We start from the raw sequence: 27,325 nt of genomic DNA, 5'->3' as shown, positions 1-27,325 counted from the left end.
GTTTTTGGAACGGAAGGTTGACAAGGGAGTTTAAAAATAATGATTGTGGGAAATCTCAATGATTTTACTGGGCTGACTACACACAAAACAACTTGCTAATCATTTCCCACTTTAATATACTTTTTGTATCTAGGACCATTCACCTGCAATGGCTCTGTTATTTCTCATCTTCTGAAGCATTCAATTCCCCACCAGTGTTGCTAATTACACTTTTGCATCTTGGCAATTCATGGGACATGGAAAATTCTCTGGAAAGAGAAAAAGGGGAATCATATCCCCTCACCCTGTCATTGACTTGAATAACTAGAGTACATTTAACAATCCACCCAGGGGAGATCAAAGAAGATGGACATGAGAATACTAATCAAGACCCTTGCCTTTTTGACGTCAACAGAAGAGCATGTATTGCCATCACATGCAACTGGACATCCACCTTACACTGAAGACCTAATATTTCAGTTGCAGTAAACTGGTTCATACAGAGAAGTCCCTGTTATTCTGTGAAGCACACATCAAAACAGAATTAAACAGGTTTATTGACTTGGATTAGATATGTACAACCACACTATTTAAAGATATGGCAGCAAAATAATACATTATTTTACATTTTACACATGAATGTGGATTAATACACTGTACAGTGATGAATAAAATAAAAAAATGAACTTTTAAATAAGACAAATATGGTAAACAACTCAATTCAACCCAAATATTTCCTCAAAGATTCGGCGTGGTTCAGTTTCCCGCACCTTCTCCTCCTCTATGGAGGCAGTGATGGGCCTCTCCGTAACCATGACGGCCTGGACATTCTCTGGCTCCCGTTCTTCCTCCTCAGGCCATAGTGGAGGCATCTCCCATGCGTCTTCCTCTGGCCACAGTGGAGACACTGTTGCTCGTGGCTGTTCAGTCCGCAGTGGAGGCATTATCTCCTGTGCACTTTCCTCTGGCCACAGTGGAGACACTGTTGCTCGTGGCCGTTTCTCTGTCAGCAGTGGAGGCATTATCTCCTGTGCACTTTCCTCTGGCCAAAGTGGAGACACTGTTGCTCGTGGCTGTTCAGTCCGCAGTGGAGGCATCGTCTTGTTGGTTCCTCTGGCATCAGACTCCACAGACCATGCCCCACTGGACACCATTCTATTAGTGGCTGCAAGTGGATGAGCGGAGTAGAGGGATTCAGAGCCCAAAATGCCCAATCTCATCATCAACAAACCCTTAAGCTAAGCATAATGGACATACACATAACCAGTAGATTACGTTTGAATCAGAAAAACAGAGGCGATCAAATAGCGGAAATAATGGCAAAATTTATATTATGGGCAGAAAAGAATTATGAACAGAAGACAACAGAAATAAAAGCATGACCATTTGATTTTAAACAATGACCAACCAGTGTGATTATTCTGCTTGACAGAAATGGCAGCAACCAAACAAGCACCAAAACTAACCAGCAGGTGGGGAGATGCATGTCGACTCACAGCAAGAGCACACCAAGTCAAGGCCACACAGTTCCTCCCACCTGGTTTGAACAAGAGCAAACAAAAACACCTGTTCCCACTGTATTTTCCAATGTGATATGATTGAGAAATCTAGGAGACCTAAATCAATTTCCATCATGTCAAAGGTAGTTTCAATCTTTTGGATCACACATCAATCTCAGCAGGATTTCTACACCCACCTTTTTGTTTTGTGGTTGTAGGAGCAGGACTTGTCATTCACTGTTGGAGTCTCACCTCCCACTGACATCTCACAGTGCATGAACAGGTGCTTTAGATTTATACAACATTATCTTGTTAGTAAAAAAAAACAACCACCCCTGTGAAATTGTTTAGAATAAAAGCTGTGGGGGGAAATACCTTGTTAGTCACTCCCTGGAACACAAAGGCGTCTACAGAAAACCTTACTGTATTCCTAGTGTAGGAAATGAATCTAGACTCACTGCTAGATTTGCTGTCAGCCATACACCTGTAAGATAGAGCCCCTGGTTAAATAAATACCCACAACACAACTGTAGAAATAATATCCAATTGCCATGGTCAATAATAATCGTGTAATAGCCTATATTAGGAGTCAGTGATATAGCCTAATAATAGCCTATATCACTGACTCCTTTAAACATTTACATAATGCACATGGTTCAGATATTTATATCAACATTCAAATAAGATTTTGTTCTGATAAATGTTGAGCTACTGTGAACATAGAATGTATATGTCTTCGAGGAAGGTTGGGTAGGTCTCTTACAGACTTACCCAAAGTTGTCGATGACTGTAAAGCGAGGCTCAGAAGTGAGAGACTTATTAGCAGTTATATGACAGGAGTGTATGTAAAGTCTCCCATCGATTTCCACCGGGGGTCCCTCTGCTTCAAAGTACATTGGCCGTCCGATGGCATACCCATCGGAGGCGTTGAGTCGTCTCCAATGCGCTACAGGCAAAGTGTTTAGTGAGATACCAAATGAATGCTACGGACAGTGAGCGGCCTATGAACAGTGTGTTTTAATAAAGTGCATAAACAATGCTCCATACCGTCAAAGGGAGTGAGTGTGTAGACAGTTTGCCTGCTCGTCATGTATTTAAAGAACTTTTGCGCCTGGACCTTTGGCTTATAGCCGATTTTGTAGGAGTAGTGGAACCTTAAAGGAGAAATAACACAGATAATTAAATACTATGGACAGGCAGAGGATGGTTAAAAATGTGATCAAGATGTACCTGTTAAAGTGACATGTAATGGGCAACGTGAAGGGAATCGCGCGCCTTATTGGGCCCATGGTGACTACAGGAGCATATCGGAGTGTATTGGAGTATGCCACACGGTTGTTCACGATCTATTTGAAGACAGACATAACACATTAAGTCTGTATCAGAGACCGTTAGGGTTGTGCTACCTGGTTATATGTATGCACCCACCGTTCGTCTACTTCCACACTCATAAACGTCGTACACGAAAGATAGGTAGTGTTTAGTGAAGTTGTTGGCTTGGCACGTTCCAAACGCGAGATGCGAGTGAGCAGGCACGTCGCCCAAAAGTCGTTTCGGTACCCTTACTTCCATCTTGTTTACTTTACACTTGATCACAACTCCGCGTGGCCCACCTGAATGCCGCGACTTCTTAAACGGTGGAGAGACGGGCAGTAAAATTTCCTTGATGTTATTGGGGAGCTTTTCGTGTCGTTCTCCACTTATTGGCGAAAAGTGGTCTTTAGCAACCAGTGGAACCCTGGAATGCTGGAACATTGGCAGCTGCAATGGGAGCTGGGCTTCTTGGTCTTGTACTTGCCTACCAGACCGATAGTGCACAGCATCTAATTCCACCCCGATACTAGCTGAAGCATTAGCTGTTGGCATGCTATCCCCACTGTGACCTTTCGAAGATCCGCTTGATAAAATAACGCTCCAAATGACATACATAGGCAGAAGCCATACATCCATATTCTTATTTTTCTGGTAAATATTTCAGTCGATAGTCTGAAGATTCAGTCGAGGCTTAGACGAGATGTAGACCTACAGCAAGATCAGAGAGCCAAGATCACTAAGCATGCCAATTGAAAGCACCTGTTGACGCATCCCAGCTGATAAAAATCAAGTCGACTATTTGTTCCGGAAAATAGCCACATCAAGCTCTATTAAGTTTGACAATAGTGTAAACCTTCTGACGTTCCTGCAAAAAATATAGTAGGCATACTTTAGGCGTAGCCTAGCCTTTATTTGCATTAGACCTATGAAACTATACGCAGTCACTGAGCAGGCAATAAAGTAACAACTTAGGCCTATGCATTACATGCCATCCCGCCATACTATTTAAAGTATTACATACCGGTTTGTTTCTTCCTCAGAAATTGTATGCATCCTTTTAAGCTACGGGTTTGAAAACTGTTCACCTTCCAATGTCAGTTCATTGTAGGTAAAAATACAAAACAAAACAAAAGTCCATCTGATTAAGGAGAACAGGTAGAGGTCACTATATCTTTCTATATAGTATGCAGAGGAGAATCAAATGTAATGCACCAAAACAGTCATATAAAAAGAAGGTGGAGAATCAAATATTTAATGCTCAAGACATTTTGACGGAGGTGAAAGAATACATTCACATTTCACAGAAAACATTCAAACCTAAATCTGAGTAATAATGAGAAGGTTGAGGGAAATTCTGCATTAAACTTTCAGGCCCATCATTCGTCTCAGATGATTGCTACTTGTTCAACGCCTTAACCATCTTTGCCCACAAGTCCACTTTCCGTTTGGTTTGACGCAACTTTGTCCGGTTCCTCTATCCAAATGTCCTCCATCTCTTGGATAGAACCAAAGCCTCTCGACTTTTCTATGGGCCAAGTCTCACCATCCCACTCTACCTCCTCTACTTCGGGCAGTGAGGATGAGCGCTTTTTCACTCCCCAGGGGTCACTTGTGATCAAAGTCTTCACTTCTGAGGGTATGGATGCTGTAGACAGAGAACCACAATCAGTGCCGAGGAAAACATGTGGCTTACACATTTCACATTTTGGGTCCAACTTACTTGCACTGTGCTCACACTTGGTCTCGCAGCAGGAACAAACACAGTTAGAGCCATGCAGCTCTTCCCAACTGGACACATGAAGTCAGAGGAAAACGTTTATATTCGAAATGAGTTATTTTGACACGTTCTGCAGCAGTTTTGAAAAAAAGGTACCTCTCTGATTCGCTGTTGTAGGTACACGATTTGGCAGTCGCTGTCGGGTCCTTGCTCCCCACCCTCACGGAACAGTGCAGATAGAGAAGCTGTTACGCAGAGCAATAATTGTTTAATTATGGGCCATGATGCCGAACTAAAGCGCGAGGATAAAATGATCAGTCACCTCTATTGTAACATCTGGAAACAGGAAAGTATCTATTGAGAAGCGAAGATTATTGGAATCTCTGGAGTAAAACCGCGACCGGCTCTCATTCCTCTTGCTGTCCACCAGACACCTAGAGCACCATTACGCAGTCATCAGGGATCACCATTCTCAAAACTAGCCTACCTGGAAGAGGTCAACGGTGTGTACCCACCCAAAATTACGAATGACATCTTGACGAGGCATGGAATTGGAATCCTGCGACGCTGTTACATGACAAGAGTCCACAAACACCCACTGGTCTTTGGAGAGGTGCTGCGTGGACACTTCAAAGTACATGGGCTCGCCCAACACATATTTTTCACCCACATCAAGATGTTCCCATTGGGCTATGGTTAAAGTAAATGTGTTAATATTTTAAATCAAATTACTTAATAACAGCAAGTTCAAGGGGACATTTGACAACTACCGTTCAGCGTGGTCAAGTTAAAAGTGCGCCTGGTCTTCAAACTCTTCAAAAATATCCGGTCGTTCACCTCCGGCAAGTATCCAACCTTATACGAATAGTGGAATCTATAGAAAGTAAGACTATAAGGAACAATGCGGTAACATGACTTGCAACATTAAAATCTAGACATTGGGCTTAATTATATTTACCTATTGTACTGGCAATGTATAGGGACCGATAGGGGCACAACTCGCAATACTCCTTGTTGTAGTCCCGGGAAGTATGTAAGCGTGTTGGAATACACCAGTTTCCCCTTAACGGTCTTGAAAGAAATAATCGGACAATTAAATGAGTTTTAATTACAACGTTCCGTAAAGACCTGATTAACATCTACCTTACCTCTGATATACTACCGCATTCGTCGAGGGAATACTGGAAATAGACATATTCTTTTGTGACGAACGTGGCAGCACACGTTCCCAAGCGGAATATAGATGGCTCTGCGTTGAATCCAAGATATCTCCTGTTAACGCGCACCCCGACCATGTTGGATCCACATGATACCTCCACCCTTGGGATATCAAGTTCTTGGGAGAGCCGAACTTGTGTACTTAGGGGCTTGTACCTATGTGGCAGCAAAATGTCTTTAAGAGAGTATGGCAAGGGGTGCTTTCCGGCGACTGGTTTAAAAAGCGCAGCACTCGCCAATGGAGCTGGAGCATGCCAAAACATAGGTAGAGCAAAGGGCGGTGGAGTTGATTGTGGAGGCTCGGGTCTATCCTTCGCTGTACCCGGCCAGGTCACCTCATGAATTGGTGCGCTCTTGAAGTGCTTCTGCTCCGGGAAGTGGAAAATACCTCTGACATTTTGGACGCCCCAATTGTACTGCATACCAGCTTCAACTACAAAATATGGGGCCCAGCACCAAACCACAAAGTATATCAACAAACCTGCTCGCACCATGGTAAAGGCAACGACAAAATCCCGGACAGTTTGACAACTGCCGAAAACAAGATTTTCGAGTGCCGCTTTGTCAGTAGGCTTTTACAAACACGAATTGCTCACCTGGGTGCTACCAGCACATTAGCCAATTACGAACACCTGGCAAATCTGTTAATCACAGTCCCCACCTGATGATAACCTATGACTTAGTCAAGGTAGCACCAATTTACATTAGGATGAAGGCTTATTCGAGGGGAAAGAAAGCATTTTCAACAGCACCAACATAGAACAAAGTTTCACACAGGGCTGGTGTTTACAGTTTGAAACCTCTATACTTTTTAATAGACTCTGTAAAACATTATGCAATTGCCCAGTGTTAAGGCCTAAATGTAGCTGTTTACTCTAGTTACCCATCCTATTTAAGTAGGCTACTGTAGCAAAATGCTCACCTCAATCGTTTATCAACTGCTATGGCAGAAGAAGCAGGTTTCTTGTTGACAGACGTCAGTAGATACACCCCTTCATCTTTCCCTCCTTAAAGTGCACTCACCATGGGGATTACGAGATTCACTAGCAATTCATAAACACTCTTTCAGATTGGCAGAGTTCCTACATGGTTGGACCACATCTAAATCTTACAGGCCATAACGTACAGACTAAACTCTTGAGGGGAGGGGAAGGGAGGGGAGAGGGGACATCCCCTTCCTTAGTACATCTCAAACTGGGGCAGAACAGTATTAACCATTGCATAGTATAGTCCTACAGAGGATGATAAACGTGTATGATCTGTTTTGGAGGACATCCAATAATTGAAAAAAAAAAAAAAAAAAAAAAAAAAGCAAGATCCCTGTGAAAATCTTAACATCTAAAAATACAGGGTACTTAATCTGTGTTTGTATCTACTTGTTTTTATTCAAAATAGGGAAGGGGCACCTGATTCATTTTGGCCTGGCCACTGAGTAAACCTGGAACATGGATTTTAGGTATAAGTGCCATTTCCAGTTTTATTCCTCAGATGCGCCTGTAGGACTCATAACCCTGTTATACGAGATACCCCCATGGTGTCAATATACAAAATCGGACAAAAACATATACCTTCACATTTTAGCCATACAGTTGCATGGCAGGTAAATGTTAAAATGACCCTGGTAAAATATACAAAGTTATCTCATAAGACCAATTGTTATCTTTCATGTGCATTGCTCCCACTCATTTTTTCAGGCACTATGTCAAATACATAGCATTGTTAAGAGGAAAGGTCACATGAATACAAGCAGTGATTTCCCTGAAAGCAAGAAAAGGAACCAAATAAAAGACAAAGCAGGGCACAGGTTCATTTTTTTTCTTTTTTTTTCTTGTTAAATAGTAATAAATACATGAGATGCAGTGGTTTATTTTCCATTTTTTTCTGAAGCAGGAGGGTTAAAAAGTTTATTCATTTTTATTTATTTATTTATTTTTCATTTATTTATCTGTCTGTTTTTCTTTAGCAGCAATCCGAACATGGTTGAGAGTGGAGATAGCAGCCGAGAGAGAAGTAGTTCACTTTTTTCTGACTTGATGGCCCACAGCACTCACAGAGTGCTGTGAAGTAGGAAGGAGGGAGGGAACAGACGCGCGAGAGAAAAACAGGAGGGAGAGATGCGAAGTCAGAGCCAGAGGGAGAGCGCTTATCAGGGGGATCAGGGGGTGAGAGACATCCCCTCCTCATGTATATAGAAACATATACACACATATATATGTACTCCATCCTCCTGCAAAAACAAAATCAGAAAGAAAAAAAAAAAAAACACAGACCCTCCACCGCCTCCTTCAAACAGAAACATGGGGCAGAGGAAGATAAGAAAGATCAGCTGAGAAAAGACAGAGAGAGAAGGGGAGTGAGCAAGATTTGGCTTAGCATATCTCGAGTTAATAATAATCAAGAAACAAAAATGTTACTTTTCAGAGTTTTCTGTCAAAAAAACAAAAACAAAAAACAAATAACTCAGAGTAAAAAAAAATAACCCAAGAGACAGACAGAGGGCTAGAGAGAGAGAGCGCGTGTGTGTGTGAGAGGAGGGTAAGAGAGAGAGAGATGGAGAGATCAAGAGACAGTCTGATGAGATGGCGAAGTTAGAAGGCAGACTATTTTTAAACAAACAACAGGGAAGCATTTTGGTTTTCCTTCTGGCAAAATGTTTTGTTGTTGTTTATGTGTTTTTTTTTTCTTCTTCTTTTTCTCCTCTTCGTGCTCCTCGCATCACTTCCTCCGTAGCAGTGACGCGGGAGTTCGGTTTCCCCCTCTCCTCTTGGGAGCGGCTGGCGTCTCAGCCTCCGCCAGACGGCACTCTCTCGTTGTGGTGTGACTACGCTTTGCTTGTCATTTGCTTTTTACTCTTTATTTGTATGGTTTTTTGTTTCATAAGTTTCGAGATATATAAGCCAGTGTTGTCAAGCGAGAGAAGATTGGAAACATAAAAAAAGTAACAAAAGTGTTTTCTCTGTTATGTGTCGAGGGTGTATGTGTGTGTGTGTGTGTGTGTGTGTGTGTGTGTGTGTGTGTCTCTTGTGTGTGTTTGAGAGGGGTAGGGGGGTACAGTGGGGGGAGTGGGACATACTGAACGGAAAAAAAGTCAAAAATCCCAGTTTGTTTAACTTGTCTTGTGTATGCGTGTCATCTGTCCCTCAAAAAAAAAGATAACAAATTATAAACTGTATAAATTAAAATCACAGAATAAATAATCCCCAGAAAAAAATACCCTCCTCTCAAAATTTGAACTCTTTTCCAATCTGTTTCCCTCCGCATGTAGTGATTTTCAATAAATTAAAAATGTAAAAATTACTTCTAGACCATAAGTCGAAAAAAAGGGTTTTCTCTCTTGCCTTTTCTCTTAAGCACCACATTCGGTTTCTCACATCAATCCTTCCTCAGCCCTCTATTTCCCACACTCAAAAAACCCTCAAAACAGAAATCTCGCTGCAAACCTGTCCTCAAATCACATAAAATCTAATAATAATAATAATGATAATAATAATAATAATAATAATAATTGTAAAAACAAACTTTCTGAAACTTTCACTTCCAACCACTTCAGCCCTCTGCTCCATTCTTTCAACAGAAAAAAAGGGAAAAAAAATTCAACTGAAAAAAAAAAAAAAAAAAAAGATACAAAGGTTCTCAAATCCTCCCCACTTCCCCTCCCTCCAACTTCTTCCCATGCAAAACAAAACAAAAAATAAACAAACAAAACAAAAAAAAAAATCTTTTGATATTTCACAAGTTTATCTCTGCATTTCTGTCATGAGTGGCCAAGTGTGTGTATGTGTCATCTGTGTGTCAGGTGTTTGTTACTATATGCGTCCGTAATGCGTGTTGGATCATCCTTGTTATGTTTTTTTATCCTTTAAAACTTTTTGTATGGCTTTTGGAATTTGTTCAAGATTTATCAAGAGTTGGCTGCATTCTGACCGCTGCCACCTCCACTGCTGCACACGCCCATCATGGCCGACTCCTCGGAATCGGGCCGCCCCCCTCCGCCCCCAACTCCCCTAGGCGGAGGCCCCCCGGTGAGCAGGCCGCCGCCCACCCCCACACTGCCCTGGGGGGGGTTGTTATTGTTGTTACTGCCCGGGTAGCAGGGGGGGATGTAGCCCAGGCCCGAGGCAGCTACCATGCTGTCCTGAGAGGCCGGCGTCTGGGCCAACTGTTGCTGGGAGGCGGCCTGTGGGGGCTGAGCGCCCATGACCGTCCTAGTCCGAAAGGCGGAGAGGCCCAGGTGGAGGTTTGAGGAGCCGTACTGGCTGGAGTCCAGGCTGGACGGTGGGGGCGGCTGCAGGATGGAAGACTGACCCAGGTGGTGGTGGTGCGTGAGGCTGAGCTCGATGCTGTCCTGCATCTGCGGGGACGAGACGGGCAGGAGAGCGCCGCCCTGCTGGCCGGGCTGCGAGCTCTGGCCCTGCGGCTGGTTCTGTGGGCCCTGCGGCTGCCGCAGCCCGCGCCCGTTGCTGTGGTGGCTGCCGTAGATGGGGTGCGGGTGGTGCGTCTCCATCATGCCCCCGCCGCCCATGAAGTGGCGCGAGTGCTGCGTGGCCGCCGGCTTGTGGAGCAGCAGCTGGGGGTACTGGGGGTCACCGCCTGCCTCACCGCCAGGCCACCGCAACTGCTGCTGAGACGGAGCCTGGGACAGAGAGAAAGGGAGAGGGAGAGAGGGGAAGAGGAAGGGAGGGATGGAGAGGGAGAGAGAGGGATGGAGAGGAGAGAGAGGGAGGGATGGAGAGGAATGGAGAGGAGAGAGAGGGATGAGAGAGGGAGGGATGGAAGGATGGAGAGGGGGGAAAGGGATGGATGTAGAGGAAGGATGTAGGGAGAGGAGGAAGGATGGGAAAAGAGTTGTGGAAAGAAAACAACAGATGAACAGAGGATGGGAGGAGGCATGAATTAGAAGAGTGACACACCTTGACTGAAGCCCAAGAAATTGTAAAGTAAATCCTACTCCAGTAAATGCTACTCTAGTAAAGTCCATTAACACACCAAGGGCCCAATTTACTAAAGGTTTGCATTTTTAAAAACATGTAAACTCAATATCACTTGCAAACATGCACACTGAGGATTGCTTCTTTCAAATGTGCAAAATCACAAGTATTTAGTAGTAGTAGTAGTAAATACTGCTGTCGATTATGTTTGTACTCATTGTCATCTACGCAGTTTTCATTAGCTCATCAAAATGTTTTAATACTTTATTTTTTCTTCTAATTCTTCATTTGGGATTTTAGTAAATTAGGCCCTAATAGCAAACTAATCCAAAAAGTCTTGCGGTTGCGAGTGAAGACCACCTACCTGTGGACTCTGCATCTCGTAGTCCGTGTGAGTGACTGCGCTGTTGTAGTACCGGTTGCTGTACCGGTAATTTCGGTTGTCGTTGGAAGAACCGCTGGATCCACCTGGAAGCAGGAAGCAGAGTAGCCCATGAGTGTGGCACTGTCACGTCGCCCATGAGTGTGGCACTGTCACGTCGCCCATGAGTGTGGCACTGTCACGTCGGCTGGGAATACATCATTGTGCAGCTGGTGCTCAACATGTAGTGGCCATCAAGCTAAAGCTAAAATATGCTGATGTGGGTGTTTTAGCCTGTATGTCTGGATATACCTGGAGGGTGGACATATATCGTAACACCCCCAATTATCACCACTTCTGTTTGGAAATGCTTTTTAACACTTCAAAATAACATTTGCTAAATGAACCTTACATTTTTCAGTAGCCATAGGTGTGTAGATTTGAACAAAATCTGGTTTGGTTCTTAACAGGAGCATTTACTGCCTGAAATATCTGATTTTGTTTACCACGCTCTGAGTTATAGTGCTGGCCTGATTGGTCGCCTATTTACACCGTTTCAACGGCACATGAACGGTTAGACCGAGAATTCTCGTCATGAAATTAAAATTCCACTGGAGGTCCAAGCGGTTGTGTACACGCAGCCTTACAACACAGTTTACAGCTCTTCAGAGTCACGGTAAAATGTCATTTTTGGTACATAGCTAATTTAGATACACCTATGGTGTGGGTGCTTGCATTTCTTTAGGAGTCCGTCGTCTTGGTTTGTATAGAAATGGATATTAAGTGACACATACACGCAAGACGGCGGATATACGGGACCGACGGTAATAGGGGGAGTTCCGATAACATATATAGCCCACAGCCGGCTTAGCGTTAGTGTATCGATACAGGTGTGGGCAGGTACAGGTCTAATTTCAAATATACACAGGAGCGCTGTTAAATTCCTTGTGCTATATTTTAGGAAATTTCACACAGTGGCCAATAAAAAGCTAAGCCAATTTAGAAAAACCAAAGTCACTAACAAAGCAACCTTTGTGGGCAAAAAATAATCCCCAACAGAGTGTTGGCGAGTGCGAGTGTGGTCGTACCCGAGCTAGACACGGAGCTGGTGGTGGATGTGGAGTGTGTGAGTGTGGTCGTACCCGAGCTAGACACGGAGCTGGTGGTGGATGTGGAGTGTGTGAGTGTGGTCGTACCCGAGCTAGACACGGAGCTGGTGGTGGATGTGGAGTGTGTGAATGTGGTCGTACCAGAGCTAGACACGGAGCTGGTGGTGGACGTGGAGTGGCTGTGGTCCATGGCAGGGCTTGTGGACGTGGAGCTGCTGGTGTTGGTGCCCTCGTCCGTGGTCTTCTTGAAGAAGTTGTGCTGCAGGGCGTAGAAGGGCGTGATGCGCGTCTTGGGGTCGTAGTCGAGCATGCGCAGGATCAGGTCCTTGAACTTCAGGTAGTCGCACGGGGCGTGACCCTGCTCCCCGGCCCGCCGCCCGCCCGGACCCCCGGTCTCCACCCCCAGAATCTCGTGGAGTCTCCGCGTGGCTGGGGGCTTGTACTCCTGACCATGGTTGAAGTGATAAAGAGTAGGAGAGAGAGAGAGAGAGAGAGAGAGAGAGAGAGAGAAGAAAAGAAAGAAAGAAAGAAAGAAAGAAAGAAAGAGAGAGAGCGCGAGATGGAAGAACATTAACACTCCCAGCATTTTTCAGCCCCCATAATCTCATCAAGCCATTTCGTAAGAGAGCTACATAAATACAAAGAAGAAATTCATTGGATGTAAGTACAGTCAAATATTCTTTTATTAATAAATGTGTAAAAGACTGATGCTTGATGTTACTGCATCTTCCTCAGAGAAATGTTGGTGCATATTTAAGCATATTTACTTGTCCCGTTCATGAAAACCACTGAAACAGCAACAGAAGCACAGTGGACTCACTGGCTACCAACTACATGACACAAATCACACTTGCTTTCTTGGGACATAAACATCTCAATAATATGACAAAACATTCTACTGTAAGTGATGTGCTATGGGCGATTGGGTTTACGAGGGAAGGTCAATGGATTACAGATCAGGTATTGTCTCAGTGAGATTATGGATTCATTACAGGACTTGGTGGATAATGGTGCTGGGATGGAAATGGATGAGATTACATCTGGGGTGAAGGGATGAAAGACACTCGAGGAATGGAGGCGCTTATGGATACACTCGTTTTGGCACCCCTTCCTCCTCTTAACACACACATGCATACACACACACACACACACACACACACGCACGTAGACATCAGGCTATTGGCTACAGGGTGTTTGTTTGAACAGGAAACCCCACCTTACTGCTCTGACTTGATTTATCTCCTTACCACATAAGCTCCCTCACTCTCCCTCATGGACGCGCGCGCACACACACACACACACACACACACACACACACACACACACACACACACACACACACACACACACACACACACACACACACACACACACACACACACACACACACACACACACACAGGCTGAGCTGACCTGGTCTGACACAATGTAATCTCTTTTTGCCAAGTGAATTATGGCTTTGTCTGGACCCTCTACATGGAATGCGCTCACCTTGTTTCACCTCCCTCTGCTTTCTTCCTTATTCTATCCATCCTCCACCATCTCTCCCTCCCTCCATCACTCTTGCCATCTTTCCCTCCCAATTAACTCCCTTTACCTGATATGTGCTGCTTATATTCACTAATCAAAAAGTTGTCCCCTCTGTGATCATGGTGGTGAGTAGAGGAGTGTAAACTATTGACGATTGACAGATGCAAGGGTGCGGAGGCAGAAGGAGGCTGATGACTATGCTGGGGCTTGGGGCCAGTTCTGATTGGGGAGGTGACCGAGTGGCAGTGACAAGAGGGGAGGAGAGCACAGCTCAAGCTCCAAAATAAGCATCCAAATTTGACCACACCAAATGCCCCCCCACCCCAGCCCTGGCTTTTATGATCTTGTGGTCTTCTCTTCTCCATCTTTAGTTTCTCGTTCCCTCTTCGGACAGCGGTATGGGTGTTGGGGGTGGTGGGGTAGAAGAGGTGGGAGCGGGAGGATGAGGATTCTACTTAACGTGGAGTAGTAGCAGAGTGTTACTCACGGAAGCCGAGGGATATAGTACCTTCTTAATGTCCTTGTTCTTCTTGACGGTCCACAGGCCGTCGGACAGCTTGTCGAAGTACTTGCGCGCTTTGGGGGCCTGGTCCAGCATGTGGTTGGGAGGGATTCCCAACACCTCCACTATCTTATTCATCTGGTCCACCTGACAAACGGAGCACACAGGTCAGTCAGCAGGAGCACGCAGAGGCTCCAGTCGACCCGCAGGTCCAGTGACATATAATCAATATAATATAGTGTAATATCATTTTAAATCTCATTCTCAAAGGGGTCCTTCACACACACACACACACACACACAAAATACATAACACCGTTAAGTCATAAATACAGTCAGACAGAAGCTCTCCTACACCTAACCACGCCCAAACTCAGTAGAGCCCCAGAAAGCACAAGTTATATGGGCTACAATAAGTTGAATGGCTTAGACTACAGTATATGATGACCAGTATGGAAGTAAATATTGTTTTAAGATGGGTATTTATGAACAGAAAATGTATTTAAAAAAACAATACTACATAGAAGAAGGTGATAATGATCAACCATATTATAAAAACCTCAATAAGATCTATAAGTATTGCACCAGTAGACATATTATCCAAAGATGATGAAACCTCATCATTAGCAAATTTTAAAAGGCCAGTACTTTTGAATGAGATCTGATCAGTGGTAAGCACGAGACAGATGCTGAACTGTGTGAGCGAATACATGCTCTTGTGAATAAAACAGATTTTATGTACCTCGTTGGAGCCACTGAACAGTGGCTCTCCCGTGTGCATCTCCACCAGGATGCAGCCCAGGGACCACATGTCTATAGCCAGGTCGTACGGCATCCCCAGCAACACCTCTGGGGACCGGTAGAAGCGGCTCTGGATGTACTGGTAGATCTGTGGAGAACACGCAGCAGAGGGGAAGAGACGACATTAGAGGGAGTCACGCATATACATGTATGAGCATGGAAAACACCCTCATCAACAGACTGAACACATTTAGATGCAGTTTTGCCTTTTCGCCACTAGAGGTCACTAGACTCTGTGTCCGACTGCATGAAAATGGGTGCAGCAGCAGGAACAGCAGGAGTGAGAGCAGCAGCAGCAGCAGCACACTGAACCAGAGGGATTCTATTCTGGAGATGTGCATTAGAGAAGAGGCCCATTTCTTAGTCACTGGGTGGATCCTTTTACCATGTGCTCCCTCTGTGCCAGCCTGCTATAAAGCACATCCTGACGGGCATAGCAACAGCACACCCTTATGTCATCTCGTGCAGAAATCACTTGTAATGCACAAGGCATTCTTCAAGGCAGACTCCCGCTGTCTATTTTCACCTCTTAGTGGGCTGCAATGGCGGTCCTTTAGGGGACACAGGTTGGGGGATTTTAAAGTAGGGGGGGCTTGTTTTTGAGAGACAACTCAATCAGGTGCTTTAGCAGCTCATCAGTACAGCTCTGAAACCAAAGGGAGGATGTGGGTGCACTCGTCTGCCCCTGTTCCCATGGTTTCCCTCATCCCCTTGGTAACCTTAACCCCTTCCATCCTTGAGCTGGAGTTCGTCTTCAAGGTCTCCGTTTCCCCCGTTAAAGAGGTGTGATGCCAGGGATGTGTTGTGTAAGCCTTCCTGACCCATGCCAGAACACACACACACACACACACACACACACACACTCACTCACAGTCACACACACCCTTGGGCAGCTTTTGGGGTGGCTTATGAGGGACACATACAAACACCCTGTGGACGACCACACTACTACCCCCCTCCCCACAGCCCACACACACACACACACTCTCCTCACCCTCTGGCCCAGTTGACAGGAGCTACCAAAGTCAACGATCTTGATGGCGCTGCGCTTGGGGTTGCACAGCAGGATGTTCTCTGGCTTGAGGTCGCAGTGGATGATGCTGAGCTCGGGCGTGGCCAGGAAGAGCAGCGCCGTGCACAGCTGCTGGGCGAACTTGCGCGTCAGGTTGAGGGAGACGCCGCGGAAGTTGGTGTTGCGCAGGAGGTCGTACAGGTTGTAGGAGAGAAGCTCGAACACCAGGCACAGGTGGTTCCGGAACATGAAGTGCCTCTTCAGGTGGACTGGAGGAGGGCGGAGATAGGGGGAGCAGAGGGAAATAGAGAGGGAAAAAAGAAGAGAAGGAGAGAGAGGAGGGAGGAGAGGAAGGAGAACAGAAAGGAAGGGAGCACAGGAGAGAAGCCAGAACGACAGGAAGTCACTCAATCAGCCCACATAACATTTCCTTTATGAGGTCACACTACATGTTTGCATTCAATAGACTGAATAAGGAGTGTTTGGGTCAGGCAGACCACAACTCTGGAAGAGCAACAGTGGCCAACATGCCTACTGTTGTTATTAATGTTTGCTTTTGTTTATGTAAAGCAAATTAAATGACCTCTGTGTATGAAATGCGCTATATAAATAAACTAGACTTGACGTGTGTCAGTGTGGTGAGCTTCTCTCACCTATATAGTACTTCATCTCTGTGTCGTGTTTGTTCATGAGCTCCAGCAGCCGCAGCTCAATCTGGGCCTGGTTCAGGAAGGCTTTCTTGTTTTTGATGATCTTGATGGCCACCCACTCCTGCTCGTGGTGGTCATAGGCTTTCACCACCTGGCAAGACATGGACGAGAGGTTAGTGTCTGGAGTTCTGTAACGTGTTGCATGCAAAATTCTCATCTCCAGGGGCATAACCATATGAGGAAAGCAAGTCATAAAGAAATCATTCATCTTTCTTTCTTGTCAGTTTCTTGTGGCAAGACACTTCAGGTTGTTTATATCTTGACCTTGAAGTTTATTCATCTTGTCTGCCATTGATCTGTACATGGTAGAGTTCCATAGAAGCAGATTCTAAGACCTTCCATATCATTTACATTGCCATATCCTAACCTTTTTCTTTTACCCAGAGTGCTCCTCACCTGTCCAAAGGAGCCCTTGCCGATGAGCGAGTCGATCTCGTAGCGGTCCAGCCACTTCTCCCCGTTCTTCACGATGTAGTCGTAGTTGTCGTCATCGTAGCCGTCATTGTAGACCTTGCGCTCCTTCTTGGTGCTGGAGTCCTCAGGGGGCACCTGCTGAGCACGCCGCTTCTTCTTAGTGTAGTACACCTACAGGAGAGAGAGAGAGAGAGAGAGAGAGAGAGAGAGAGAGAGAGAGAGAGAGAGAGAGAGAGAGAGAGAGAGAGAGAGAGAGAGAGAGAGAGAGAGAGAGAGAGAGAGAGAGAGAGAGGAAGAGAGAGAGGAAGGGAGAGAGGGAGGAGGAGAAGAGGGATGAGAGGAGAGAAAGAGAAAGAAATTCAGAAAGAAAGAAAGAAATTCAGAAAGAAAGAAGAACGGAGAGAGGAAGGAGAGAGGGAGAGGACAGCAGATGAGAGGGTAACAAAGGTGCACAGACAAGGACAGAAAAAGAGATAGACATTAAACACACATTATGTACAGGAGCTGAAACATTCGCGCCAATGGGCGCCTTCTCTTGCAGAACAACATCCCTTTGTTCCGCTGTACTGGGAGCCGGAACTTGGGGACCAGTGCGGGACGGGTGACCTCTCACCTCATTGATGTGCTTGTAAGTCTTGATGAGATCGACAGAGAGCTTTCTCAGCGGGGCGCTTGCAGGATCTCGGAAACTCGGGGGAATCCTCCTCTGCAGTATGGTCATATCTGACAGCACCTGGAAGAAGGGTTCAGCAACATCAGTGAAGAGAGGACCTCCAGCAGACATCACTGCAGTAGACCTAGTAAGGTTGGGCTACTGGCTCTATATAGTTGGATACTAAACACACTGTTCATGGTTTAATGCTCAGATTTGAGGAAGCATTTAAGCATACTTGTTGTGAATGTAGGTATATTTTTTTAGTGAGCGGGTCAAGTTAGCTATGCAACAAATGTAACAGAAGCCACACACCATTGTTTATAGTGTTCTAATAAATATGGCTGCATGTGTGTGTGCTTGCATAATATGTGTGTGTGTGTTTATATGTGCTTGTGCGTGTATGTATGTGTATGTGTATGTGCATGTATGTATGTGTGTGTGTGTGTGTGTGCGTGTATTTATGTGTATGTGTATGTGCATGTATGTGTGTGTGTGTGTGTGGTAATGGTAAAGGCGTGTATGTGCTTAGGGCTGTAGGAGTGTTCCAAAGTATGTGGGACAGTAGGCTGATTCTGTATGCATACGTCACTGCGTGAGTGTGTGTGTGTGTGTGTGTGTGTGTAAAAATGTGCTTGTGCGTGCATGTGTGTGTGCGTGTATTTATGTGTATGTGTATGTGCATGTATGTGTGTGTGTGTGTGTGGTAATGGTAAAGGCGTGTATGTGCTTAGGGCTGTAGGAGTGTTCCAAAGTATGTGGGACAGTAGGCTGATACTGTATGCATACGTCACTGCGTGTGTGTGTGTGTGTGTGTGTGTGGCAGCGTTGGGGTACCTGCTGCTGCTCGGCCATGGAGTTGATGTTGAAGGAGGGGTGGCTGTGCTGGCTCGACATGGTTGGCTCAGCGGGGGAGAAGCCCAAGGCGGCAGGCTGGCAGAGGGTAGAGGAGGAGGGCTTGCATCCTGAGCTGCTTCCACCTTCAGAGAGAGAGAGAGAGAGAGAGAGAGAGAGAGAGAGAGAGAGAGAGAGAGAGAGAGAGAGAGGGATGGGAGGGTAGTTGAGGAGGGAAAGAAAAAGAGATTCTTTTAGTGAACATATCACCATTGAGCATCTCACGTCATGAACACTGACATGGGTGTGGGGGGAAAGAGGACTGCACTGCAGGGGAAGCACACGCACACACGCACACACACACGCACACACGCACACACACACACACACACACGCACACGCACACACACACACAGAGAAACGTGGACATGCAGTGGGGATGAGGAGTGTGGGCGGATTCTGGGGAGAGACCCAGGAATATAGTCCATAGCCCAGATCTTTCACTAATCCATCATGAGGACCACAGCAGCAGCAGCCGTGGTGATGCTGGTGGAGGTGGCACTCGTAGTGAAAGTGCAGCATGTTCCAGGTCTCCCTGCTCCTCCCGACACACAATGGAGGCACAGCCATTCAATTACCCGGGTCACCATGCCCAGCACAGAGCGAGCGAGAGTGTGTGTGTGGTGTGTGTGTGTGTGTGTGTGTGTGTGTGAGTGAGTGCGGAAGAGAGGCAGAGCCATGGCAGCACTGCCACACCTTTAGGGAAACAGCGAGCGAGCGCCTTTCTGAACATCTTAACCAGAAGGAACACACACACAGTGTGCTGCGCTGCAACCCTTCAACTGAAACCTGTGAACCGACCACTCAAACGCAGCGTCTATTTAAACAACTTCCTTCAACACCTGATTGGTTTACAAACAGGAAGCTGATGTCCTTACCAGTCTGTTTCATCCTCATACATTCATACTGCATCAGGTGAAACTAGCCAGGGTTAACTGGCCTCTTGCAGCCAACGAAGGGCGCCATGCTGGTCATACCGTTTAGAGGGGAGAACGAACGCAGCAGCAACACAGGGTCATTTATGTGTTCTCGCACTAATGGCCAGGGATGAACAGAAACAGCTGTTTGGGAGGAGCAGAGTTCCTCCAGAACTCTCCCGGACCTTTGGCCATGTAGGAGATGTTCTCCTTTAGGGTGGTCCAATGTGGTCCTCGGGTCTAGTATGGGGATGTTCTCCTTTAGGGTGGTCCAATGTGGTCCTCAGGTCTAGTTTCATGTCAAGGTTTATGGGAGCATGATCTTAAAAGTCCTACTCTACAAATACCAAACACAATTTAGGGCTTTAAAAAAAAAAGTCCTGGGACTATTAAATGACTAATAAATGCCCTAAAAGGGAAGGGTTGATGAAGAGGAGGACATCTTGGATGAATAAGGAGATTCACGCTAGCATGGTTAGGGAATTAACTAAGTGGTGCACATCAGAGGGAACTGTGAGGGTGCCAAAATGTAGGACAGGGGAACTATTAGATGTGCACGTCTAGACACACACACACACACACACACACACACACACACACACACACACACACACAGCGTTGTGTTCCAAAAGACAAAAGGAAGGACTAAGCGGTGAACCCGCAGCTTATGCAGATTTAATGCCGTCCCATATTTGATGGATAACATTCTTAACTACAGGATTCAACTTTTTTTTTGGTGGCGTTTCTGGAACAGTCTTATGAACAGTTGCAACGTCAGAGGTGGTGTGTGTGTTCAGTATGTGTCAGGTTGTGTCTCTCTCTCACTCTGTCTCACTGTGTGTGTGGTGTGTGTGTTCAGTATGTGTCAGGTTGTCTCTCTCTCTCTCTCTCTGTGTGTGTGTGTGTCTTTAGTGCCGTTACCGTAATTACGCAGCAGGCCTTTTGCGGAAGGGTGCGGAAGCAGAGAATATGAGCATCAGACAGGGATGGGAAATTGATGGGATATTTCCACAGGGCGGAAAAGCTTTTATCCCCGAGAGCGAGGCCGGCCTGACAGCCGGGGACGGATGGGGGTGAAATTTATCAACGACACATTACAACTCCAAATAGCCCGGGCCGATCAATGGCCGTAGTTTAAACAAAGTGCAGAACGACACATCTGAGCGCCATCAATCCCAGGGAGTGACGGACCCTGCACCGCCGACACATGCCCATGAGGAGGAGTCCCAGGGCAGGGCCAAGCCTGGCCTCAGGCTTGAGATGTCGAGGTGGTGGTCATGAGAAGGTGTGTGTGTGCGTGTGTGTGTGTGTGTGTGTGTGTGTGGGGGGAGGGTTATGTGAGTGATTCCTCTGAGACTGTTGGTCTCAGCTCATACAGACCTGCAGCCAGGGCCTGGCTCCACTCTCAGAGAGTTGAATCAATAGCATACAACAACGTTCTCTATCCCCCACCCCCCCTTCTCTTTGCTGAATAAAAAAAAAAAATGCTTTGGCTAATGCCGATTTTGTAAAGATTTTTAAGACAAGAGCTCACTGCAGAAAAAGGGGAGGAAAGGGACTTTCTTATTCCCTTCTTCTCCTCCTTCTTCTTCTTCTCCTCCTTCTTCTTCTAATGGCCAGCAACAGGGAGGCTGCTGCGCTGCTCAGGCCAGTGGAGCGGCAGACTGTTTGCTGCTCAGCTCCGGGTAAAAAACCAGGACGGTGGATGATTTTGATTTAGCCCAGATTCTTTTGCGTTGTTTTAATTAGGCAAGTCCCCCCACCACCACCCCACCCCCACTCCCTCCTGGCCTCGTTCGGTCTGGGGAGGGACATGACGATTGTTTCGAGGACGAGCCACCGAGTAGCAGAGGAGAAAATGTCACACTGTGCCTTTAAATGCTGAAGCGAACACATTGAGAACTTCCTGAGTGTGACACCCCCCTTCCTCCGCTCTGATTGGCAGAGGCCCCCTCCTTCTCTATGTGCTCATTGGCTGCCAGTATCCAAGGGCTGGGCGGCGAGGTCTCTATAAATAAACCCTGGTAGCTTGTGCTGTATCAGCAACCCTTCCCACAATGCTATTCTCACCCTCCCTCCCTCCCTCCCTCTGCCTGTTACCTCTTTCCCTCTCAGTCTCAGTGATCTGGCCAAAGCACTCACATAAATGTTGGCTCTAATGGGGGAGTATTAATAAAACATAATAGGTAAGGGCACACGCTCATCTATAGAGACACAGGTGCCTGCACGGGATTTATTGTCACTTATGCAAGTGTCAAATCGCAGTAGTTAAATATATCAAGTGGTGTCTGAGGCAATCATTTGGGGCAATTAACCACGCACAGACCATGAGGTATACCCCCCTCCACCACTTCTGCACCCCCCCTCCCCACAGCTGACCAAATACAGCTGCCAGCTGCCAATCAGGGTGTCACCATGGCAACAGACCAGCCCACTCCCTGTCTCTAAGGAACAGGAGGGGTGCTGATGGGGATGGCAGTGGTGTTGGGAGGGGAGGTGAGGATGGTGGTGGTGGGGTTGGACGGGTATGGAACAGCTGAACCCCCCCCACCCCTCCACCCACTTATTCCCGCCCACCCGCTCATGTCCGTGTCGACCCCTATCTTATTCCCTGTTAGGGTAATGGGAACAGTGGTGCCATCGAGCCAAAGTTGGACACACAACTAGGGGTGGGAGGAGTGGTAGTCAGGAAGAGAATGAGCAAAAAAACAGAGGTGGGGGTGTGTATGTGTGTATATATGTGTGTGTGTGTGTGTGTGTGTGTGTGTGTGTGTGTGTGTGTGTGTGTGGGGGGGGGGGGGGGGGGGACCAGAGCTCTAGAATGACCAGAGAAGGATAAGCATGTCCCATACCAACATGACTGAGGCAACCAGCTATAGCACACCTCACTTCAGGTGTCCCCTGATACCTCATTATCTCCTACACAAGGCTGAATATGCTTATATGTAAACTAAAGTACGACATGACAAGGAGCAGCTTCAGCAACAAGCTAACCAACAAGTACAGGCTCCAACTTTCTTGTCCACAATGGGAAAGTCACCATCCAGAGTGAACTCACTAACCAAGTCAAACAGCTCACCAATGTCTGTGAAACATATCCGACTCCAATGTGTTCTGGCACACTCAAAAGGTGAAGGTTAATGCACACATTAACACAGAATAACTGGCTGTTAACACGAGTACATGGGAGATTTCATGTACAATACAAATATATATGTAGATATGGACAACCCATATGTAAATGAAAATAAAGTGTGTGTGTGTGTGTGTGTATGAGAGAGTGACTGGTGTCTGCAGTCTGGTCTAAGTGAGTGCAGGTCACAGGGGAACAGTCACACTCCTGCTCTGCCCTCTAAAACCCACCCCACTGAAAGACAGGCACAGCTGAGACAACCACACCACTGTGTACTGTATGCCTCTGTGAGTGTGTGTGTGTGTGTGTGTGTGTGTGTGTGTTTGTAAGTGTGTGTGTGTGTTTGTGAGTGCGCGTGTGTGTTTGTAAGTGTGTGTGTGTGTGTGTGTGTGTGTTTGTAAGTACGTGCGTGTGTGTGTGTGTGTTTGTAAGTACGTGCGTGTGTGTGTGTGTATACGCATATTCTTGTGTATGTGCAAGGAGCGGGTCAGCGGAAACTGGAACACACAATAAATAACTGAGGTTCCAATCTGTGGAGAATCCCCTCTCTGTCCTTCACTGGCAGTTAGCAGACCAGCGGCGGTACCGGTGGCACGGCGTTCCTCACGCAGACCTTCAGACTATCCTTAAATCATGGCACACGTCCTGCTACCTGCCTGCCAATCAGGCACCTTCGCCTTGGAGGGCTTTATCCAAGGTGGTACTGTGACACATGCAGCCTGGCAGCCATGGAAGCTGTCTGGGCCAACACCTGAAATATCACACCAGGACATTCCTGTCCTGCACCACCCAGCAGCCCCATCTGAGCAACCCCGCTGACCCCCCGTCTCCCAAACACACCAGTACACTAGTCGATGGAAGGGTGGGGTAGGGCGGTGGGGGAATGTACCTGTCCCCCCCCCCACTCGCCAGGAAAGGGGGTTTGTGTGCAACCGTAGCGATTTTGCATCACTTCCTCTGGCGTGGCTCCTGCACTGGCGCCCAAAGGCGGAGCGCTTTCATTCCACTTCCTCTGGACCACCCACATGCTGCCTGTCTGGCTGCTGTGAGTGTGTGTGTTTGTGTCTCTCTCTCTCTCTGTGTGTGTGTGTGTGTGTGTGTGTCTTGTTTGTGGTTGTGCATTGCCTCACACCCTGCTCGTGTGTCTCTGCCTGAGTCAGAAGTGAGGAGGAGGAAGAGGAGGAAAGATTATTCATAGGAGGATAAATGAAGTTTCAAAGTGCTCGTGCTGCTGCAGCCTCCAACCGCTCTCTCCCTCCCTCCCTCCCTCCCTCCCTCTCTATCTCTCTCCCTCTCTCGTGCTCACACACTCACCCGTTTACAGAGAGCTCTCCATCCTCAGAGTTTGAACTAGCAACTAGCAACTCAAGAGGCAGCACATGCCCCCTTCTCTCATCCAATAGGAATCCAGAGCACTGGAATAACCACCAATGAGCTTGCAGCTTTAGGAATACAGGAATCCAGAGTTTGAGTCACTGAAGTTTTTTTTTTTTTTCATTTTCTCTCGCTCTCTCTCGCTCTTCTCTCCCTCTCACCAGCTCACAAAGACGTGGCTTCTGTTCTGTCTGACGTCTGCCTGCCTACCCAGTACGTGATAACCCCATTCCATTCTGATCCCTGTTCCCTTTCAGTCCGGTCGAACTTTAGATGCCCCCCCCCCCCCCCCCACCACCACCACCGTCCACCCCTCAACCCCAAGCTGAGTCAGACCCCTCGCTATTAATAAAGAACCATCTGGGTGGGCAGCTCAAACAGTGACACTGGTAAATTGCTCACACAAGAGTCAGACATAAAATAAAACACAACCCAACCCCAGTCAAAATCAAAAGGCTAAGACAGGAGGGGTACCAACAAGATTGAGGGAAGGGGGTGAACTAAAACAAACTGTTTGGTTAAACTAGGAACACTTGGGGCACACAATCCAGGTGACATAACCACTGCAAAGCGGGTGGACATTTGGACCACTTCAAGAGAAATTGATTTAACCGAGTGTGAGCTTCCTTCCGATGCTGAAGGCGAAGCATCAGGCTCCCTCTCCAAACCGTTAGAACCCAGAGCAGCTAAAATAAAGAAAACGAGTAACTGCGGGATCGACTTTCAAAACTATTAGTAGTATTTCGTGGTTAATTCGCCCAAACTTAATTGTTTGTTTAGTTAACTTTTTTTATACCCAGGCGCACCCATACTGTCCACCATCTCTCTGTCTGCCACTCCTTAGGCTACTTCTGCTGCTACGCACATGTAGAAAACAGTTTAAAGAAAGTAAGGTATCAAAAAGAGCTTATGTGCTCTGCTCATCCCACTGAGTGGGCGCTACGCCTAAAGGGTGGAAGGCCACCAACGTCAAGCACACACCCCCACAACAGCCTCCTCTCGCGCCCACGGTCTCTACTGTCAAAATCCTGCTCTGAGGTGAGCCACTAGAGGTGGTATGATGCAGGCAATTGATATAAACTTAACTTTAGGGTTTACTTCCTACTTCCTGACTCCTCAGCAACAGAGGGCAGAAAATGAAATGAGAGAGAGAGAGAGAGAGAGATGATGTGTTGAGGAGAGAGAGAAGGGGAAGAGACAAAAGAGAGAGACAGAGACAGATTATGTCAGAACAAGTAAACAGACAAGAGAGAGAGAGAGAGAGAGAGAGAGAGAGAGAGAGAGAGAGAGAGAGAGAGAGAGCGAAAAGGTAGAGTTGCTAAATGTTTAATGCGCTTTCCGTGATGGAACTGGCTGTGTCAGCGTGGATACAGTGAGCAATACACGCTGGTGAGGGATGGGGGGGGGGGGGGGGTAACGGTGCAGGGAGGGGTACGGCTGGGGAATTGTATGTCTGCCAAGAGATGTAGGACAGCTAGAGCCTGGACTAGCCCTCTGTTCACGCAGGTTCACCCACTTGCACTCCACTGGCGAACAAAATGTTTCAGCCCAAACCGTTTGAGAGTCCCAGAGATTGACCGGGGAAGGGGGGGGTTGTTCACAGGAACTGGCAGCACGGGGATGTCTGTAGCACCCCATCTTGTAGAGACTCAAGTGTGTGCGCTTTTTTTTCAGCTACGGTTACTTGAGTTCGACCAAAGATTGGGTGTCCTGTTGGACTCATTCACCCCTTGGACAATGTCCCGATCTAACCAGAGGACAGAGGTCAAAATACACCCTCCGTCACAGTCATCCAACAAGTGGCACCAGTAGGCGAATCCACATTATATGAAATATCACCTTCCAAAGTATCCTGCAGAGATGAACGCTCATATGTTTTCTTGACCAAAACCTGAGGATCAAACATTAACATACATGATGCAACTGAAATCGTATAACTCACACAAGAAACTTACCACGTTTCAACTCTAGACTATAAATTGGCGTAGGAAACAAACAACTTCAAAGGAAGGGAGAGGGAGAGGAGCAAAGTTCAGAAAGTGTGCTTGTGTCTATGCTATCTGTTTGTGTGGGAGTGTGGGGTGCACCCAACAAATGTCTCCCCCGCAAGGTCCAAACTCCACTAACATCACAGGAAACACATCTTTTACTGTTTTTTTTTTTGTTGCTGCACTCTTTTAAAACACCTACAATTAATACAGAATATTTTATCTTTTTTTTCCAAAGGGATGCTTTCAATCAACTTCAGAAATTTGACATAGTTGAACAGAGAGAATGAGAAGAAGAGGGACAAACAGAGAAAGAGAGAGAGAGAGAGAGAGAGAGAGAGAGAGAGAGAGAGAGAGAGAGAGAGAGAGAGAGAGAGAGAGAGAGAGAGAGAGATGAGGAGAGAGAGGGGAGAATTGGGGTGCAGGGTAACACGTTGTGCCCTAGGTTCATAACTTGCATAGTGCCTTTCACTCTAGGGGTATATTTATCTTTAAGACAGTAACTCAGGCCTCCAAAACCCAGCTATGTCCACATTGCTCCGCCAGAGCGACCTCGCTGAGATGACGAAAATAGACAGCGGGAAAAAGAGTTGGTTGGCGACACGGATATAAATAACCTAATTTAATAATGAATGAGGAAAATAGCTGGAAAGCTACCCAGTTATCTAGGTATGAGAATGCCTTGCACCTAGCCACCTTGCTAGCCTCATCAGGCACCCCGCCTCGTGAACCCCAGGTCCAGGACCTATTACTGAATGCTTTGATTCACACCTAAACTGCTGTGACTGGAAAGGGATGTGACCAGGGCCTGCTCAACCAGATGTCCTGGGCTGCGTTGGGTATCAGCTTGGCATTAGCTACAAAAATGAGGGGTTGTCGTTTTCAGAAAAGGTGTCATTCTTGCATAACACACAGGGTCAATAGTGAGAGCCTTACTACTCCGGTACAGTCTCCTTAGGGCCAAACTAAAACTGAAACATTGTCATCAGTGGAGGTCACCTAAAAAAAAAAGCTTTGTCTCCACAAAAGCAAAGTATCTGGCCTTTCAGCTGTATTCCTGAACGACAACTCAAAATAGTGCCGATGATTTTTCATATCTGTACTTTTTTTTTTCCACTTTGTGAAGTGACCCAGATCTTGTATCCTTGATGAGAGCTGGCTAGAGTGGAGGGCAAGAGAGGTTGGGCTGTAAGCAGGGCGGAACCTTCCACAATCCAATTTAAAGCTTACATTGGTTGAGGGAGAAGGAGCGGGCATGTTGGGTGGCTGCCCCA

The 27,325-nt window shown here is 46.6% G+C and overlaps 3 protein-coding genes across 10 annotated transcripts in view; all 3 read right to left on the bottom strand.

Annotated features, from left to right (window-relative positions):
* Positions 1 to 518: 518 nt before the first annotated feature.
* LOC121721267 (zona pellucida sperm-binding protein 3-like) lies at positions 519 to 3,892 on the bottom strand. Of its 2 annotated transcripts, XM_042108052.1 has the most exons (9): positions 2,907 to 3,892; positions 2,709 to 2,824; positions 2,526 to 2,632; positions 2,250 to 2,424; positions 1,854 to 1,962; positions 1,676 to 1,764; positions 1,446 to 1,516; positions 938 to 1,144; positions 519 to 862 (listed from the first exon to the last, which is right to left on the bottom strand). In XM_042108052.1, the coding sequence occupies exons 1-9, from the start codon at positions 3,426 to 3,428 to the stop codon at positions 696 to 698; spliced, it is 1,563 nt and encodes a 520-aa protein (XP_041963986.1). In that variant the 5' UTR covers positions 3,429 to 3,892; the 3' UTR covers positions 519 to 695. The 2 variants fall into 2 exon arrangements, with proteins under 2 accessions (XP_041963986.1, XP_041963985.1); XM_042108051.1 differs by having other exon boundaries at positions 519 to 1,144.
* Positions 3,893 to 4,017: 125 nt separating this feature from the next.
* Positions 4,018 to 6,541, bottom strand: zp3d.1 (zona pellucida glycoprotein 3d tandem duplicate 1). Its single transcript, XM_042108057.1, has 8 exons — positions 5,658 to 6,541; positions 5,468 to 5,580; positions 5,280 to 5,383; positions 5,025 to 5,199; positions 4,832 to 4,943; positions 4,666 to 4,754; positions 4,513 to 4,580; positions 4,018 to 4,437 (listed from the first exon to the last, which is right to left on the bottom strand). The coding sequence occupies exons 1-8, from the start codon at positions 6,219 to 6,221 to the stop codon at positions 4,205 to 4,207; spliced, it is 1,458 nt and encodes a 485-aa protein (XP_041963991.1). The 5' UTR covers positions 6,222 to 6,541; the 3' UTR covers positions 4,018 to 4,204.
* Positions 6,542 to 7,627: 1,086 nt separating this feature from the next.
* dyrk1b (dual-specificity tyrosine-(Y)-phosphorylation regulated kinase 1B) overlaps positions 7,628 to 27,325 on the bottom strand; it is a 40,877-nt gene continuing 21,179 nt past the window's right edge. For 6 of the 7 annotated variants that reach the window (XM_042108047.1, XM_042108045.1, XM_042108046.1 and 3 more), the window contains 10 exons: positions 18,583 to 18,725; positions 17,707 to 17,826; positions 17,076 to 17,264; positions 16,623 to 16,770; positions 15,952 to 16,238; positions 14,899 to 15,045; positions 14,143 to 14,304; positions 12,267 to 12,570; positions 11,020 to 11,123; positions 7,628 to 10,360 (listed from right to left, as the gene is read on the bottom strand). In XM_042108047.1, the coding sequence (XP_041963981.1) occupies positions 9,629 to 10,360; positions 11,020 to 11,123; positions 12,267 to 12,570; positions 14,143 to 14,304; positions 14,899 to 15,045; positions 15,952 to 16,238; positions 16,623 to 16,770; positions 17,076 to 17,264; positions 17,707 to 17,826; positions 18,583 to 18,642 (2,253 nt within the window). In that variant the 5' untranslated portion in view covers positions 18,643 to 18,725 and the 3' untranslated portion in view covers positions 7,628 to 9,628. The remainder of the gene's footprint in view (positions 10,361 to 11,019; positions 11,124 to 12,266; positions 12,571 to 14,142; positions 14,305 to 14,898; positions 15,046 to 15,951; positions 16,239 to 16,622; positions 16,771 to 17,075; positions 17,265 to 17,706; positions 17,827 to 18,582; positions 18,726 to 27,325) is intronic. The other variant, XM_042108044.1, reaches the window with a different exon arrangement.

This window comes from Alosa sapidissima, chromosome 10 (genome assembly GCF_018492685.1).
Source record: "Alosa sapidissima isolate fAloSap1 chromosome 10, fAloSap1.pri, whole genome shotgun sequence".
In the NCBI taxonomy this organism is placed as follows: domain Eukaryota; kingdom Metazoa; phylum Chordata; class Actinopteri; order Clupeiformes; family Clupeidae; genus Alosa; species Alosa sapidissima.
Note: the sequence above shows the minus strand (reverse complement) of the source record. Positions and strands in the feature narration are given on the sequence as shown.

Bases quoted from the DNA above. Each gene is read 5' to 3' on its own strand.
- zp3d.1 (XM_042108057.1), bottom strand. From the start codon at position 6,221: ATGGTGCGAGCAGGTTTGTTGATATACTTTGTGGTTTGGTGCTGGGCC. The intron at 4,944-5,024 runs GTGGGTACACAC...ATGGTGCTCTAG, and splicing joins GATGTCATTCGTAATTTTGG to GTGTCTGGTGGACAGCAAGA. The intron at 4,755-4,831 runs GTGACTGATCAT...TCTGCGTAACAG, and splicing joins TTCCAGATGTTACAATAGAG to CTTCTCTATCTGCACTGTTC.
- LOC121721267 (XM_042108051.1), bottom strand. From the start codon at position 3,428: ATGGATGTATGGCTTCTGCCTATGTATGTCATTTGGAGCGTTATTTTA. The intron at 2,425-2,525 runs GTATGGAGCATT...CTTTGCCTGTAG, and splicing joins CACACTCACTCCCTTTGACG to CGCATTGGAGACGACTCAAC. The intron at 1,963-2,249 runs GTAAGTCTGTAA...TCTATCTTACAG, and splicing joins ACAGTCATCGACAACTTTGG to GTGTATGGCTGACAGCAAAT.